The 17191-nt window shown below is 48.3% G+C and overlaps 1 protein-coding gene across 4 annotated transcripts in view; it reads left to right on the top strand.

Moving 5' to 3' along the window:
• Window positions 1–388: 388 nt before the first annotated feature.
• Window positions 389–17191, top strand: part of FLNB (filamin B) — a 69784-nt gene continuing 52981 nt past the window's right edge. For 2 of the 4 annotated variants that reach the window (XM_062501005.1, XM_062501004.1), the window contains exon 1: window positions 389–737. In XM_062501005.1, coding sequence (XP_062356989.1) covers window positions 389–737 — 349 coding nt within the window. The remainder of the gene's footprint in view (window positions 738–17191) is intronic. The other 2 variants (XM_062501007.1, XM_062501006.1) reach the window with 2 other exon arrangements.

Here is a 17191-nt window from a genome sequence, read left to right as displayed (position 1 = left end):
GCCAGCTGCTCTCCTGCCCGTGCCCGGAGGCCGCGCCCCGGCCCCGCCCGGCACCTCGGCCAGGTGAGCGTCGGCACAGCGCGGACCCCGGGCCAGCCTAGCCCAGCCCAGGCCGGCCCCAGCGGGCCGATGTGGCGGGGCGCGGGGTGGATGCGGCGGAGGGCGTGCCGCTCCCGGCGGATAAAGGCCGGGCGGCGGCCCGGGGCCGCGCAGAGCGGGTGGATCGGGCAACGGGGGAGGCAGCAGCAGCAGCGGGCGTGACAGCAGGAAAGGGAGAGGGGCCGCTGTTGAGCGCCGCGCTCCTCACTCTCTCCTTCCCTCCCCGCAGGCGGCCGGGCGGGGCGCGGGCGGAGCGCAGCGTGATCGAAGAGGCGGAGCGGGGCTGGCCATGAGCACGCAGGCGCGGGGTCAGGGCGCGCGGAGAGCGGCCGATCCCGACGGCGAGATGCCCGCCACCGAGAAGGACCTGGCGGAGGACGCGCCTTGGAAGCGGATCCAGCAGAACACCTTCACCCGCTGGTGCAACGAGCACCTGCGCTGCGTCAACAAGCGCATCGGCAACCTGCAGCATGACCTGAGCGACGGGCTGCGGCTGATCGCGCTGCTGGAGGTGCTCAGCCAGAAGCGCATGTACCGCAAGTACCACCAGCGGCCCACCTTCCGCCAGATGCAGCTGGAGAATGTCTCGGTGGCCCTCGAGTTCCTGGAGCGGGAGAGCATCAAGCTGGTCTCCATCGGTGAGTGTGTCTCCGGCGGGCCGTTTTGTTATTTTCTCGTTTCATTGTGTTTTTGCTGCGCTGGACCTTTGCCTGGCGGAGCCGTGACGACGGGGCTCAGAGCAGTGGGGGCTGTGAGCTCGCAAGCTGAGGGGATTCTGCTGCTTCTATCTTTAAAGAGCTCCGTATGCCGTGGGGTTGCCCCACATCCTGGCTGCCTGGGCTGGTAATGAGCTCCTGTCCCACTCAGTGTCCCTCTTGGTCGCTACTTCACAGGTGAAGCTTTGCTTTCAGGTCTCTCCTGAAGAAAGCGAGTGCCGGAGTGTGTTCTCTCCCCGTGCAGCCAGTTCCTTCAGGCAGTGACCCCTCCAGCAGCCCGGCAGGAGTATGCGGCTGGACGATGCCGTTCCAGCTGGGCGTACCTGGCCTCTGGCAGGGTGCTGGAGCCAGACTCACGGCTGTGCGGAAATAGCTGCAGCCGTGGATAGTATAGAATAGTGGGAAGATTTTGCTTACCACAGCCCAGTAGATGATGCCAGTGTTCAGATTAGCATTGATGCTTAAGCACAGTTGCAGCTTTTGAACATGACTGCACTTTCTCCTCAATCTTTCTCTTGCGGTAGGTTATGTCAGAAAATGCTCAAGGAACCCTAAGCCCAGGCAATGGGCGCTTTGAGCTACTGCTACCCAGGCTGCCATGAGATTTGCCTGCCTGTGCCATACTGGAGCATGCAGTTGGTTGATAGCTGGTGGTTTGGAAGGCTGCTGGCATGTACGTCGGATTGCGGATGATCCCTCAGGAATGCGTTCGGTTACCGCTTAGGCCATAGCTCAGGTGTGGCCACAGTTTAGTCTGTAAAGCAGTAATTTGAATGCCTGAGAGATCTCTGGGAAGGAATGCGAATACGTTTTCTAGTTCTTTGCCGCGTAACCATAACTACTGCTTCCTGATTGCTCTGGCCTCCATTAACTGTACAGCTCAATTTGGGTGAGTGTAGCTCTCCTCAGTTGTCTAAAATGCTTGGCCAAGGTAAAAGCTGTTTCTCTTCAAAGGCTTTAAGTACAATAGCAAGAAAATAGACACTTCTCACATCTGGGGGAGACATGGCCCTCTCTGGAAAGCTGTGGCTGAGTACCCTCTTCCTCGTCTCTACTAATGTATAAAAGCAGCTTTGGACAAGAAGTGAGGACTGTTGGTCCCGGTTGGTCCCGAGTGGCTCATTGTCCTCCCTGGGCAGAACAGCTAATGTACTTGCAAATGGGAATGAAGCTGGTGCTAATTATTTACTTAGAGCTGGATTCCCTTTGCACTCAGTGGGACTCGAATTGCAGCTGCTGATTCCTGGGCTGAGCTTTTGCTAACATCAGAGCTCACCTTTCTGTGGCAGCTGCTGGACTAGCTCCAACACCAGGCCAGCACTCTACTCCTATTGTATTGTTTTCCCTAGAAAAATGTTGTTGCTCCAGCTGCCTTCCTCTTTGTCTGTGGAACTTCCCGAGGGTGATGGGTTTGGGAGATCAAGGCTAGTCCAGTCAGGTCTGGCTTTCAGTGACTTCCTTTCTAGAAATGCTGCTGTAGCAGCAGCACAGCTCCTTTTACATGGTTAGGCTGAACGGCAGGGTGTCTGCAATCATTTAAGACCTGTCTATTTGTTTTACAGCTTACTTGCATTGTGTTGGCTATTAAAAAAACCCAAAATTTTTAAAACCAAAACCCTGAGAAAACTTGAAGCTTTGAGGCAATGGAGTGACTATGACTGCTAATGCTTTTGTCATATCCCAGCCTCTGCATAAAGGACTGTACAGCTCCATCTATGCTCTGCCACCTGAGCTGGAGCCAAGGAGTAGCACAGGAGCCCTACTGTACCATCCTGGATAAACTGAGCCTGTCCTGAAAAAGTGTTCTGAATGCCCTTTCCAAAAAAGACATTCTGAGTGAGCCTTGCAGCCCTTTCCTGGGTTGAAGGGCTGAAACCCTTGGCACCTGTCCTGCAGGTGCAGTGTCCACTGGGTTTACTACCTGCCCCTAGTGTGTTTTTGCCCTGCAGATTCTGAAGAACTTGAGACTTTCTTTTTTTTTCTTGCTTTTTAGTCTCTTTTGTGTTATTGAGCAAAACCAGGGGCATTGCACACCTTGGAGCTGAAGTGAAAAAAATAAACTAGTAAAGGCTTTAGGTGGAGGACTTTTATGACCAGGTTGGTCTTTAGGGCCTGGGGTGTTTAGGGCCAACTCTGAGCCAAATCAACTGGGAAAACCTGACAGCTGCGCCTGCTGGACTTCTGGCATTAATAATGCCATCAGACCTCTGCTAAATGGATGCAGTGCCTGTTCCAGTTATTATTTAACTTCCAGGAACATTTTGGAAGCCATGTGTTATGGCTCAGCTACTGCTGCTGTACTACAACCACATTTTAAAATCTTTTCAGTAGCAAGGTTTTGGCATTCAATGCTTGTCTATTTTAAATAAGGCTGCCTATACACAGTGTTTGACCACAGCCCTTCTGGATGCACATTAGCAGCCCAGCCTCTCCTGTTGCTGTTACCCCTTGTTTAGTCTCTGCTCAAAGTCTTCTGGTAGTTTCAAGAAGCTTTTCTTCTAGGCATGAAGTGTCTTCACTTCAATGCAAAATTGACTGCATGTATGATCTAATGTAAAAAAGGCCATGAAGCATATAGGTGCTCTGTGCCATCCAGCAAGATGTGAGAAAATACTCTGAAAAAGCTCCTATGGGAGCAGGTAACTTCATGGAGCCTTTGCTCAACATGAGGTGGCTGTTGTGCTGCTCAAGTGTTAACAAGTGTTAAGTCTAGCTTTTTTCCTTGTCTGCTAGACTGAGATAATTGAAAATTCCTGGGTGCTGAGTGGCATGCTGCATGACAGGCACTGGGAGTAGGATGCCAGGAATGTAGAGCACAAGGGCTTTGCTCTTGGCTGAAGGGGCTGATTGACTCTACAGATTACTTAGCAGAGAAGGAAGGGGAGTTGAAGCTAATTTGGCATGGAGTTTGTCCCTTGAAACCCTGGTAACTGGCAATAGAAGTCAACTGATGTAGCTTAGAAACAGAGGAGCTGGGTGGCTGAAGCCTGGCAAATGGTTTTGGGGTGAGACCTGCCAAGTTGCACCCAAGTTTGCAGCTAGCAGATCCTAGGTGCATACTCTGCTGCTCAGTACCTGTCATCAGTGTTCTCATGGCTGCCGCTCACCCAGCAGCCTCATGTCACTTGTAGAGGGAAGATGGGTGCCAAGCTGCCTTGTTGAGTAAAACTGTAGTCTTGGGCTGCTACAGTCAGATTGAGCAAACTGGAAAATGTGGTTTCTCTGCCAGGTTGCACTTCACTTTCACCAGGTAAGTGAGCCAACCTGGCTTGCCGCACAAAGACAGGATGTGAAGTGGCAATGCATGTAAATGGATGGACAGTGGCACATTTGTTGTATCCATGGCAATAGGATCCAGTGCTAGCCTTGGCTGCAGTTATGTGATTTGTTTACAGCTTTGTCTCTGTGGTGGTTCTGTGTCCTGCAGCAGTGCCTGCAGGGAATTAAGCTATGCCAGGAAGGAGATGGGTGAGGAGAGGGTGGGGTTATAATCATGGTCTGTTGGTACTTCCCTCATGGAGAATTTGGTGGTGGCATATCCCAGCTGCAGGAGTACTGACCAAGCCTAACCTGTGCATTGGGTGGGGTTTTTGGTGACCAAGTAGTTGATGTACACACTGTGGTCTGTAGTGTAAGGTGGAAGTACCTGTGAGTCTGAGGACCTTATAGAAATATCATTTTAGGAAAATAGTTGAAAACAAAGTTTCTTCTCTATGTTGCTGATATGTTAAAGTGACGAAGTAAACCATACATTTCTAGAGGGAAAACTAGTCTCTTGTAAAACAGTAAGTGTGTCATCCTGTAATGCTTAGAGGTACGTCCTTGAAAACTGAAAAAAGAAAATGTGTTTTCAGCCTGTGTACATTTAAGTGTTCTTCTGTCTCATTCAATGTTCTATTAACACATCATAAGGAGGTAGTCAAAATACCCTTGTATTTTGTCTGCCACTTATCTGTGACTTCCCTGGATGCTGCTTTCTGGAAAACATCCAGTGTATCTTGGAAGCAGATTTCTGCTTCTTGGATATATGACACCTTCCTTCCTCTTGAAAATAATTTTTGATAGATGGGCAGTGGATCTCTTTGCTGGAGGTGGCTTCAGCTTTGGAAGGTGCTTGGTCTCCTCAGGACCTTCTGTTTCAGTACTTGGACTGCTGGTCTAATGAAAAAGTGCCTTTGCCTGAACTATGCCTTCCAAGTTACAGGAGACTTTAAGGTAGCTTACACAGACCATTCTTGCATTCTTTTACGTATGAGCGGAAACTTGTAAAGTGATCAAACTTCGGTAAAATTACTTAAGGCCAGTTAGACTAATGTGCTAAACAGCTTTTTCATTTATGGCCCTGAAGGCTATGCCAGCTATTCAAGATGGACTGAAATCTTAACTGCTCCATATTCTAATGCCACGTCCTGTATTGACTTACATGGGGATGTTTAAACCTAAATGGGTTAGGATAACTCTTTTCTAGCCTACAACTGTAACCTAAGAATGTGGTTAGCCTTGTGTGTGGTCATGCTGCTATGTTGCCAGCATTGTTCTGTGTCTGCTCCAAGCAATGGGAAGTAAAACAATGGTCTCTGAATCCCCCAGGCTGCAGAGGAATTCTGTTTTCTCTCTGCCCCTCAGTAAAGGACTTTGATGAGCAGCTAGTTTGGGTCCTGAACAAGGGCCTGCTGAGTTTAAACCACTAATCCATGTTCAGCTAGCACACCAGAGTGAAAGTGTGTTGCTGGTCATGCTGGAGTGAACAGACCTCTGCTGTACTGTGATGGCCAGGTCCCTGCCACCAGCATCAGGTGGCCCTGTCTTCCTTTATTACCTGGCATGATAGTGAGCTCATGAATATGTCACCTGACTCATAAGTCATTACAGTAAAAAAGACACAGAGCTCAGTGAACTGGGGTCTGGCTCTGTCTGGTGTGATACCAGTGTGCCTGAAGAGCCTGTCACAGTGGATCTTGCTTACAAAGCATTGAGTGTGATGCTGGCTGTTGGTGAGGTAGCCAGGCTTTCTGAAGACAAACTTTAAGTGCCTGTGGAGTTTTCTTGCTTTTTTTTTTTTTTTATGTCCTCTGATAGTACTGTGAGTCCTGTTCTAGAGTACCCACCCATGGGGAGGAGGAGTGTACCATGGTAGTGATGGTGGGTGGAAGTAGGTGAGGATGAGTAGCTGCAATCAACTTGAATGTAGCAAGAAAAACGCAATTGGGTATACCAAGTGTGTCTCTGCCAGAGGAAGGAAATGCTGTGTAGCTGAACGTTAACTGCTGTGGAAGAATTGAACCCAAAATAAACCTAGAAAAGACATGGAGAAGGCACCACCTGCCCTTGTTAGGAGATCTGAGCAGTGTGCTACAGCTTTCCCTTGCAGGCTGAATTCCTGCTGATGGTCAAAGATAGTGCTGGAGCAGTATACGTCTTTAGGCAGTGTTTGGAGGAATAAGAGTAGCAGTTTGATGGAAATACTGTGTCTGTGAAACTTGTGCTAGCTGCTTCTGTATCTTTTCTTGATTGCTGTCCTTGTCTGTCTGTGTGTGTGTGGTAAAAGTGGATACTCACCCCACCCTCTTGCAACCCCCTGCCGGGTGGGGTGAGTAGAGCTACCCTTGCTCTTCCTGGGAACTTGACCTCGGGTTCAGAGTTGAGTCAACTGAGATGTGGGATTCTGTGCAATGGGCTAAGCAAGCTCTGCCTGTTTATTTGTGCAATGAAACTCTAGTGAGTTTTCCCCCCTAGGTTCTGCTTCTGGGGACTTGGCGCAGATTTTGTTTCCCATAAGGCAGAAGTTTGTATAGTTGCACTCCTGCCTGTTTGTGTTCCTCCTAAGAAAGAACCAGTGCTCTGTAATCTTAAGAGGGAGGACTTTCTTCGAGGTCGTCATTAGGAGATAAATCCCAGTTCTTTACTCAAAAGCCTTGCAGTAAGTGTATGCTGTATCTTAGCCAGATGGTTCTCTGGGCTCTGATGTGGTCTCTAACCTGTCTGTCAGCCTCCCTTGGCTCTCTGTCCCTCCTGCAACTAACCTTGAATTTTGAAGATGCCTACATAATATCTGGTGCATCAAAGTGAGGATTGGATCTGCTGTGGTGGGCTTTGGGTTCACCTAATGGATTGCAAATCCTTGTATAAGCACTATTCTGCTGTAAGTAGTTGAAGTCTGGTATCTATAGTGAGATGTATGCAATGTCTAGTTCCTGTTGTGCTTGTACATGGCAACTGGGATACAGCCACTGCAAGAATAAACTGGATTTTTTGTGTTAGTGAACACAAGCTTGGCCACTTCAAATAGCAGCCAAATAAAGTTTTGCCCCGGTTCCTGGGGAAGCAAGGGTTGCCTGGCACATCCTCCCTTGTGAGTAAGCAGACAGTGCCCTGGGCTGCTTGGGAGTGGGCAGAGGGTGGGGTAGCTGAATCCTGTCTCCCCTGGTGTGATGGGTTGAAGCTGTTTGAACCTCCTGCTGATATTGCTCTTGAAAGAAAACAGCCATGTCGCTCTAAAGTGTCTGAGAAGAATGGCCACACAAGCAGCTGCACTGTCTGGTTACTCTTGGGATGCTTCCTCGAGTCAGGTGATGGCCCTATGCTGTTCCTTGCAACTTGCAGTAGTAGATGGCTAAATTAATGGGAAGGAACCGGTAAATACAGAAGGCAGTCTCTTAATTTAAAGCATAAATTCAACAGATATTCAGAGTTAATTGGTCTGGGTCACTGAAATATAGCAAGTTTTACTGATCAGACTGGTGAGTTTGTAAGTGGCAGAGCTTTGGCCATCTGGGATGTGGCCTTTCTTGCAAAGGGAGAAGTTCTTTTCATCTAACAGCAGCAGCAGGTTGCATGAACTCTCCTGTCAATGTAACCCAGTAACAGCACAAAAATTACTGTAGGCAGCAATGACATCATGGGCTGTGGCTCCTTCTCCCTTGCTTCAGGCCATGCTGTAAATCATGACGCATTTATTTGTCAGAGCATTGAATTACTCCAGCATGAGCTGGCCAGGCTGCATGGCAGTGCAGTTCCCAAATGATGGGTCCTCTGAGGGCGAGGCGGGCGCAGACTGCCGTCCTGACACTCGGTCTGCCTGCTGAGAGGGGCGAACGGGCAATGGCTGTCGCAGCGCATCCCTCTGTCACCGTGCTGCAGGCAGTACTGGCGTGGTGTGGATGCTGTGCTGAGCAGAGCCTGTCAGCTGCCCTCTGCTCTCCCCATGCTGCTGGGGTGGCTCTTGCTGCCTCCTGGTTGCAGAGCAGCAGCTGAAGGCACTGGAGGTAACTGCTAGCCCACGGCTGGTGTGCTTCCACCCACTTTTTGTGCTGAAACCTGTGTGATGCGCTCTGGGCTGAGCTATTAAATGCTGCTCTGAAATGCCGACTCCTATCCTTTGCATTGGTGCTGTGAGCATGTCTGGTGTTGGTGCATGTGAGCTGGGAGCTGCCCCAGCCTGACCTGGGAGTAGGAAGCTGGTGGCTGCTCTCCTCTGCAGCTTTACAGCCCACGGCAGTGTCGGGCTACCCTGTGTGCTTGTGACTGGTTTTCATTAGACTTTGGCCTCTCTTGTAAGGAGACAATGCATTCTGTATTTCTGAGCCTATATTAAACTTCACCATCATAGTTGGTGGGCCCAAACTGAGCAACTGGTTAGCTATGCTGTGTACATGTCTGCTCTGGGGCCCTACAGCAGAAGGCACAGCATACAGAGCTGTGCTGAACAAACAGCTGTGATGTGTGCATATGAAGGTTATTCAAACACAGAAGAGGAAATACTGTTCCCCTGGGCTAGATACTAACTTGCTGTATCTGTGTTTCCTTTAATTGGTGTAATTAACTGTTTTGCATTCCCTTTTCTCACAACAGCCTTGCAGTAGTAGGTGCAACAGTTTTAGTGGACTTGCCCTAGGCAAATACGGGCAAGCCAGGCCTTGGAACTAGTTTAAGGCTCAGTGCTAAAACACTGATGGGTACATCTTGGAGGTGAGCTTTACCTTTGTGCAGATCCTCCCTTTGTTGTAAGGTGAGTGGTAGGAGCAGGTTTCCCTGGTCTCAGACTACAGGAGTAAAGAGCCTGACCTGGGGTATATGTGAAGGGTCCTGCATTTGTCTTTGATGCATCTTCCATGCTGGGAACTGACAGTATAGTAAATACACCTTATATCTGTCATGGTGTGAGACACAAATCCTGGATTTGTCTCTCTGCTTTTGATCCTTGCTACAGAACAGGAAATGCAGGCTTGCTAAACTAAATTGGTGTCTAACTGTCATCTTGATGATGCAAGGTATCATGTGTTGCTTCATCATCACATCTAGACTGAATTTCTTTAGGGTTTCTCTGCAAAACTACAAGTGATTCTGCTTGTTAGTCTCCCAAATAATCTGAAAATCTATCCATCTTTGAGCCTCCTCCAGCTCCTGGATGTTCCTGAAGGGCTGCTATTTGCTGATGTCACTCTAGTTGCAGTGACTCTCAGCAGTTGTGACTTGCTCAGACATGGCTTATCAAATTCCCTTGTGGGGGACAAATTGGTGTTTTTGCAGACTTAAAATACCATCTGTGGGATGACCTGGGATGTTAATCACGTTGTTTCAGTTTTGTTCTGGCTGTTGATTACCAGTGTGGTTGCATGCAAATATGCTATAGCTCGTGTAACTGCTAGAACAAGATCAATGATCTAATTAAAAGTCAAATAGAAGCAGCTTTAGTTGTCTCTGGGGATTATTTCTTTTGGTAACTCTTTTAGGCATGTAGTAAAAATGCAGCTATGAAGAAGCAGAAAATCTCGGCTGGTGACTGCCAGGAAAATCTGTGGTGACACTTGAAAGGGTGGTGACTTATGGTGCCACAGCCTGAGCTCACCAGTGCTGGACACTGCTACTGACACTGACAGAAGTCAGGACAAAGACATGGAGGGTTTTAAGCCAGGCTGCAAGACTTTCTATAGTGGTGTCACCTTAATGTTCTCAGCACTTTGTGATTATGTATTCCTGTGCTATTTAGTACTGACTTATGTGAGTTTGATGCCATTAACAGAGGATGCTGCCTATGTGCTGGACAACTGAACAGTGTCATCGAATGTGGGTGGCCAGAGGGAGCAGGATAACTTTCTACAACCCAGTAAAGCTGCTTTGGAGAAGACTCCAGCTTGCAAAGGTTGCATGTTGATAAACCAGTTCCTGTACTAATAGTGCTTCTCTGGCCTAAGCTGAGTGCTGAGCAGGACCAGGGATTGCCAGCTCCATCAAGGTGCCGATGACCAAGTGAGTTGTCTGCTTGGTGGGAGGCCACAAAGTCAGGTGACCCAGGAGTGCCCCTGCAGGTCCCCAAGCTGCAGGGTGCCCTGGGGCTCCCCAAAGCCATGCAGAAGCAGGTATGGCTCCCAGGGGGCCAGTTATGTTTTTTGCGTCCAAAAAACGTGGAAGAGCCTGAGACAGTCTTGTAGTGGTCCAGGTTCTCTCCAAAAACTTGACTGAAGAAACACTGATTGCATTCAGCTCACAGCCACTGTACAGTGGGTGGCTCAGCACTGCCCTTGGTGCTGTCACGCAGGATGATATGTGGCTGCTCAGTGAGCCTTGCTGAGTGTGCTAATGACTAGCAGACATCTGCAGTTATAGATGCATGTGCTACTCCTGGATAAGGGTATTGCAAAGACCTTGTCCCAGAGAATTAACTGCATTGCTGTTGGGATTCTCACTGGAGTATATACCAATCTACTGCTTTCTGGAAGGAGGCGGTTTGGAGCTACTCTGCAAGGTTTGTCTCATGAAGAACGTTTGCTTTACTGTGAAAGCACCGTGAGTAGCAGACCTGACTGAGGAGCTGCTAGTTCAGGCCCTGTAAACAGTGGGGATGTCTGGGATTTCCTGGGTGGAAAGCTCTGCTGAATGACTCTTGACTCAAACAGGGAAGCCCCCTGAAGTTAGTGGCATAAAGCCCTACTTTAACACTTTAAATTTAGCTGTGGTTTTGTAGCCTAGCTCTGAGTTCAGTGTTTGAGTAAGGAAGTATTTGTTCTGATATAGACAAATAACTGAAGAAGACTATGTCCTTTTGAAAGGTTTTAATTGTAAAGAGAAAAAATGAACTGCTTCACACATAGTGCTGCAGTTATTGGTTGAAAGTACTGTCTAAGGCAGAGGAAGTTCAAATATTTGAATTAACCAGCTTTATTACTTAAGCATAGGCTTTAACAAGCTGCAGAATATTTCTTACTCTACCTGTAAGAAAAGTAACTTAGACTTCTGAAGCAGTACCTGGTTAGCAAGAGTATTTGAGCTCAAATGTAGAAGCTAAAAGAAACAGCCCAGACTTCCTCTGGGAGTAAGATAAACACCTGTGGGGCTTTTGTTGTGTCTGGATGGAGGTAATAGTATGCCAGTAAATATTTCTTGGTGAAATGGAGGAATTGCTAAAAAATGATGTAGTCTAATGCTGCATCAAATGTGGTAGGAACCTGGAAGAGCTGTGGGAGATGAGACAGAGCAGTGTAGCTTGTGAAGTTTCTGCAACTATTCCAGCTCTAGAAAAATGTCCCTAGAGTCAGTGCTCTACATTTTTAGTGTTCTTTTAAAAATGTGAAATACAATAGGCTTGCAAATGTGAACAATGTGAGACTGCAGATTAAAAAATGGGATCTTGCAGCTGGTGAGACTTTGGGTAATTGCTTGCACCCTTCTTGGTCAGTATGCGTGTGATGGAGTGCTGTCCCTGAAGACTAGGGAGAGATCTGCAAGCTTGTGAAGTTTGGAAAGACTTGTGTGAAGCCTTTAGTTGGAGGATTTGAGGTCCAGCCTCTGGAGAGGAAAGGTAGTATCCCTCTGAGCACTGGCTAGTTTGGAAACTCTGTTAGCAGCCAGAGCCTGTTATGGCTGAACAGCTCCTGACTGAGTTGGACTAGGATGATGGTGTAGAATGAGCACACCTGCCTCTGCCTTTTGCTAGGAGAGTGAGAAGATGGTTCCTGAGCAGAGACCTGGCATGGCACAGGACCCATGGTGCAGGAGGGTAGCTCTGGGGCCTGAGGCTGGTGAGCCCATGGCAGCTGGGGTGAGATGAAGACTTGGACTATTCAGGGCCATGCAAAATCCACACATTTGAAGCAAAGCTTTGCTGTGCAGGGAGTGAGTTTGAGTGGGAGGTGGTGGGATATGGTTTGCATGAGTGGGTGTTGCACAGCTGGGGCTAATGTGTGCTCAAGCTGTACCATTAATCCCAGATGGTCCTCTAGACCACCCGTTCAGACTGTGCCTCTGCAGATTCAGCACCGTGTTCCCAGTCATGAAAGCTCTTCTCAAAAGAGGTCTGTCTGATAGTGGTTGCCACAGTTGGATGAATTACCTGGGCCTCAAGCCAAGCGTCTATTCCTGATGTTAGCGGCTTGTAGCTGAAACCGTATAAACACAGCGCTGTCATGTGTGGGGTGTTAAACACACAGGGCTCAAACCCACACAGGGCTCAAACCCACACAGTGCAGGGGAGAGCCTTGTGTGATGTGCAGAGGGAAGTGTGTTTATGGCTGCGTTGCACAAGCATACAGAAACGTGTTCAAGCTTAATTGTTTCCCCAAGAAAGAGGGGGGAGAACATTTTTCTTTCAAGATGCAGTGCACAATACTTTTTACTTAAAAATTGGTGTTCCAGGAAGAAAGCAACCCCATTCCTTGTTGGAGAGGGCCAGTCATGGATTCCAGTGAAGGGGGAGGATATGTGTCTGTATGTGAAAGCTCATGGGGAATTAAATTTAGCTGGCTCACACACAGAAGCTTGAAGACATCTTCATAATGGTCATGGAAAAGCAGCAGTGCTTTCCAAGCCACATGTTTGTAGTGACTGTGTCCTGCACATCCTTGCTTAGTGTGCAGCTGCAGAAAGCAGCCTGGCTGTGTGTCACCCCCTCCTGCTCAACACTCATGTGGCAATGCTGTGGTGATGGCTGGAGCTTGAAGACAGGATCAGGGCTCATTTTGAGTGTTTCACATCATCACAGCAGTGCTGAAGGGCAGTGGCCTGGTGAGACCGTTCTGGTGTTGGCACGTATGGGTGTTGGGCTGCTTCTGGTGCTCTGTGTTTGGGTTGAGTGGGTACTATGTCTGAATGTCAAAATAAACTGATGAAATTCAGATTTGGAGGGTAACTCCAAAGTGCTTGTTCCAATCTGCACTGAAGGTACAATTGCACATTTCATAGTTTAAGCTCAGCCAGAAACTCCACCCCACACAGCTGCTCACTCACCTGCTGTGGGATGGAGAGAGAATTGGAAGAGTAAAAGTGGGAAAACTCGTGTGTTGAGATGAAGACAGTTTAATAAGCAAAGCAAAACAAGGTGTTCATTCACCACTTCCTATGGGCAGGAAGGTGTTCAGCCATCCATCACATTTAATGGTTACTGGGGAAGACAGGTGACATTGCTCCAAATGTCCCCCCTCTGCTTCCTTCTGGCACCATACAGTATGGGGTATCCCTTGAGTCACTGGGGATCTGCCGTCCCCTCCCAATTTTTTGTGCATTCCCAGCCAACTCACGGGTGGGGTGAGAGACAGAAAATGCCTCGATTCTGTGTTAGCACTGCTCAGTAGTAACAAAAACATCCCTGCGTTATCAGCATGGTTTTCAGCACAAATCCAAAACCCAGCCCCATTCCAGCTACTATGAAGAAAATTCACTCTATCCCAGCCAAACTGAGCAGAGCATGTTAGAATTAATTACCTTTCCTGTTGTTTCTCAGGGAAATGGTTGGACAGAGATAGCTGGAATAACTTTGTTATTAAGCCGCAGAGGGCTGCAGAGCATCTGTAGCATGGTACCTGGGCTTCTATTCTTCAAAACAAGCCTGCATGGAGCAGTGCTGATAGGTGCTCAGAATCAGATCATCAAAACTGAGAAAAACCACAAATCTTTTGCAAAGCTGAAGTAACTGGTAGCTTACTTTCTGATGTGTTACTAACCCCAGACCACAAAATATGCTCTAATCCTTAGTACTTTGGTGCTGCAGTGTGGAGTGGAGATGGGTTGAGTTGTACAGGGATGCATGAATGGGGATTTCCTCTGTACAGCCCTATGCACAGTGTATCAGAGTCAGTGTAGCAATTCTGGTTTCAAATGGAAAAATTGAATCTTGGTGGATGTTGTGGCCAAGGATTTCCCCAAACAGTAATCACTTCTGATAATTTCAAATGTGTTGGTTTTGGCTTCACAAGGTCTATCCCTTGCAGCTTTTGTGCCTGGCGTCTGCTACACAGAGGATGTTAGACAGCTCTATCTGAATAGGCTCATTTATCTCGGCAAGATTTTACATGCTGTTTCATATAACTATCTTGACCTACCCCCAGTGTGAATAAACACGTTGTTAGTAGCACAGAGGTCACTTTGGTGCCTGGAAACATCTGTGTTATTTGTTGCTTCTTTGGTCTTGCTGAGGCTTTTTCTTTTGGTAGCCCTGTCTCTTGCAGTTTTTTCATCTCCAAGGCCTGAGGTGTCTGAGGGTGGACCTTCCTGTTGTCCCCCTCGCACTGAAGATCGGTAACATTCATTGAGTAATGTGAGATACAGCACATTGCTAACAGCTTGCCACCTAATGCCTCTGCCAGCCCCTGGGAGGTCTTTGCAAGAACTAGACAGATTTTTGACCTTGATGAGACCTGAAATAACCTGTGAGATTTAAGATTACCTTCAGAGACAACTTGTAGCTTTGTGTGTCAGTTGTAGTATTCGGCCCTACAGTTGTCTTTTTCAGTTCAGCCTTTCTGATTGAGTCTTGGCTTTCTAGTTGTGTATGCACAGGTTGGGTTGTGAGGATGTGCTTTCTTTTTTTTTTTTTTTTTTTGTTTTTTTGTTTGCACATGTGAATGAAACAGCCTTGAGTTGACTGGACTCTTAGGGAAGTGTTTCTAATGAGGGGTAGACAGTTATACATCTGACTAAATTTTAATGTCTTGCTTAAACTGAAACTCCTTTCCTGTTAATTGGCTAGTGGTGTTGCTGACTCGGGTGTAGCAGTCTGCTCTGATGGGAAGGTGAAGCCTTCCTTTGCCATGGCAGTAAATCAGTGAATGGACTGACTCCTGGGGAGCGCAGACCTGGTGTAGGATCATTCCCTTGTCTTTCGTGTCTCATGACTGGAGGAGGGAGGTGTAGTTTGTGTCATGTCACTTGGTTTCAAAAGTTGAGCCAAGTGTTTCTCAGCAGAGTGTGATAAAAGCAGGAGGGTACCTTCTTCCCCAACCTTCCATCATTTAACAGAAATCCGATTCTGGCATGTTCACTCCCCACTTCAGGGACTTTCCTTCTCGAGTTATTCCTGGATGATTAATTAGCAGTTGGGCACCTTGTGTTGTGCTGTCCCCATGGCTTCCTGGAACTTGTCCCAACTCCTGCCTCTGAACCTGGGGCTGCTTGGGGTGACTGTCTGTGTGGGTGCTATCCTGAAGCCCTTCTCTACAGCCCATCCTGTGCTGCCAGGTGGTCCAGGGCTTTCCCAGTCCACCTGTTGTCTGTGAGGTTGATGCAGTCCGTCTTGGCATGCTGCCAGCTGTGCTTTCCTGGAAGATGGGGTGCTGCTGCATCCACCTGAGCCCATGAGGGAGCAGGATTGTCCCATGAAAGCTGGGGCTCCATTTGCATTGTGAAGCATGAAGGCTGACTGCTCTGTCCCTCAGCTTCCACTCATTCGTCCCTGGAAACATGGATCTTTGCCATCCGAGGGTTGAACATCACTTGCTGGTTCAGTGGCGGTGCAGGATGCCTGCACTGTCTGTCCCCAGCACAGGCATGTGGGAGCCGCGGTGTCCCAGCCACTTCTGGAGCCGGTAGCAGTACCAAGGGGCTTTGGGATGAGCTCAGCAGCCGGGAATGTGCTTTGCTGGTGCAGGGGCCGTGCTCACAGGGCCCATTGTGGAGTGGTTTTGGCACCGATGCCATGGGCGGCGGCGTGCTGTGGCAGGCCCGCAGCCCGCTGTGCCGCTGGCCGTGTGTGGGGCGAGAGCTGCAGGTGGGGCACGGGGGTTCCAGGATCGGGGAACACCCTTGTGATGCCTGCTGTCCCCCAGCTGCCGGGTGCTCAGCCGTGCCAGTTCTGGGGGCGAGCCGGGGTTTTGGGGTCAATGTGGCGCTGGCGCGCTGCCCCGCCAGCCTGGCGAGGGGCTCGCTGGCCGCAGACAAAGCGACACTCATGGATGGCAACTTGCTGCTCTACAAAGGCTGAACATTCTGACGCCTTCTTTTCTTCCCTCCCGCCCCAAAAGGATCCCAGAGAATGGGCGCAGCATTCCTGTATGCTGTTCAGCTGGGTATGTGTGCTGCAGTCCCGCAGCTATGAGTGGGGACCTGCTTGGCAGGGAGCAGCGAGCTCTGAAATAGCCACTGTGAATGGCAGCTCTTATTGTTCTGTATTGTGTCTTTGCTCGCTGCTAATCCTATCCCAGCAGCGTGCCAGCAGCGCGGAGCCCTCCTGGTGCTCACAGACACTATTCACACCAAGGGTTGGATGTGCACTAACACCTGTCTGCAGCTCATCCTGGACTTAAGAGTGTTTACTTTCTCATATCTCAACTTGGGATATGGCACTTCAGGCAGCAGAAACCTAGGTGTGTTCAGACTGAAAGTATTAAGGAATATGATCATAAGCCACCCTCAGTTTGACTTTTTTTTCCCCAACTATCTTACCAATTCCTAGTTTTGAAATTCTTGACTTTTCCTTCAAGCCGCCTTGGATGATTTCAGTTTCTCTTGGAGAAGCTGGGTTTGGCTGCTGTTGCTCTTATACTGCTGGTTTAAACCTGCTTTGTGTTATACTTTTCTCTTCTGGATGTGAGACATGAGTGGTCTCTGGGTACCTACCAAGGAGTTGGGCAGAGCTATTTTAATCTGTATTTTGCTCCTGAGAGCTCCATTGGTTTGATTATTTTTATTCTTTACTGTATTAAAAGTCTGTGTGATACCTTTTCTTGCCAAACCTACACAAAAAGGGCTGGATTTGAACTTATTTTTTCAATTGCCAGCTCCACCTCATGAGTTGCTTTTTAGAGGCCCAACATGCCCTGATAGGCAGTACAGGGTGATGGATGGAACAGTGGCCTGAAGTTCTCTGACATAATTGCTTTCAAGTCCAGTTGAAGTAAATGCTATTTTAATAGTTTAAAACCCTCTGAAGTGTAATCTTTAATATCTCACATCCAAAGATTTGTCTCACAAACGGGTCTTACCCCCCCTTTTTTTTTTTTCTTTTAAATAACCAGTCACCCTGGTAAAACCTAGAATATTTGTCCCTTGCAAAAAAATAAAACCCCTATTCTTTTCTATTTTCCTGTCCATGCCCAGATCACCACTCAGTTACTTCTTACAACCCCCGGTGAAAAGACATTTGTCCTCTGGAAAGCTTACCTTGTAAA

Source organism: Cinclus cinclus, chromosome 12 (genome assembly GCF_963662255.1).
Source record: "Cinclus cinclus chromosome 12, bCinCin1.1, whole genome shotgun sequence".
Taxonomy (NCBI): Eukaryota; Metazoa; Chordata; class Aves; order Passeriformes; family Cinclidae; genus Cinclus; species Cinclus cinclus.
Note: the sequence above shows the minus strand (reverse complement) of the source record. Positions and strands in the feature narration are given on the sequence as shown.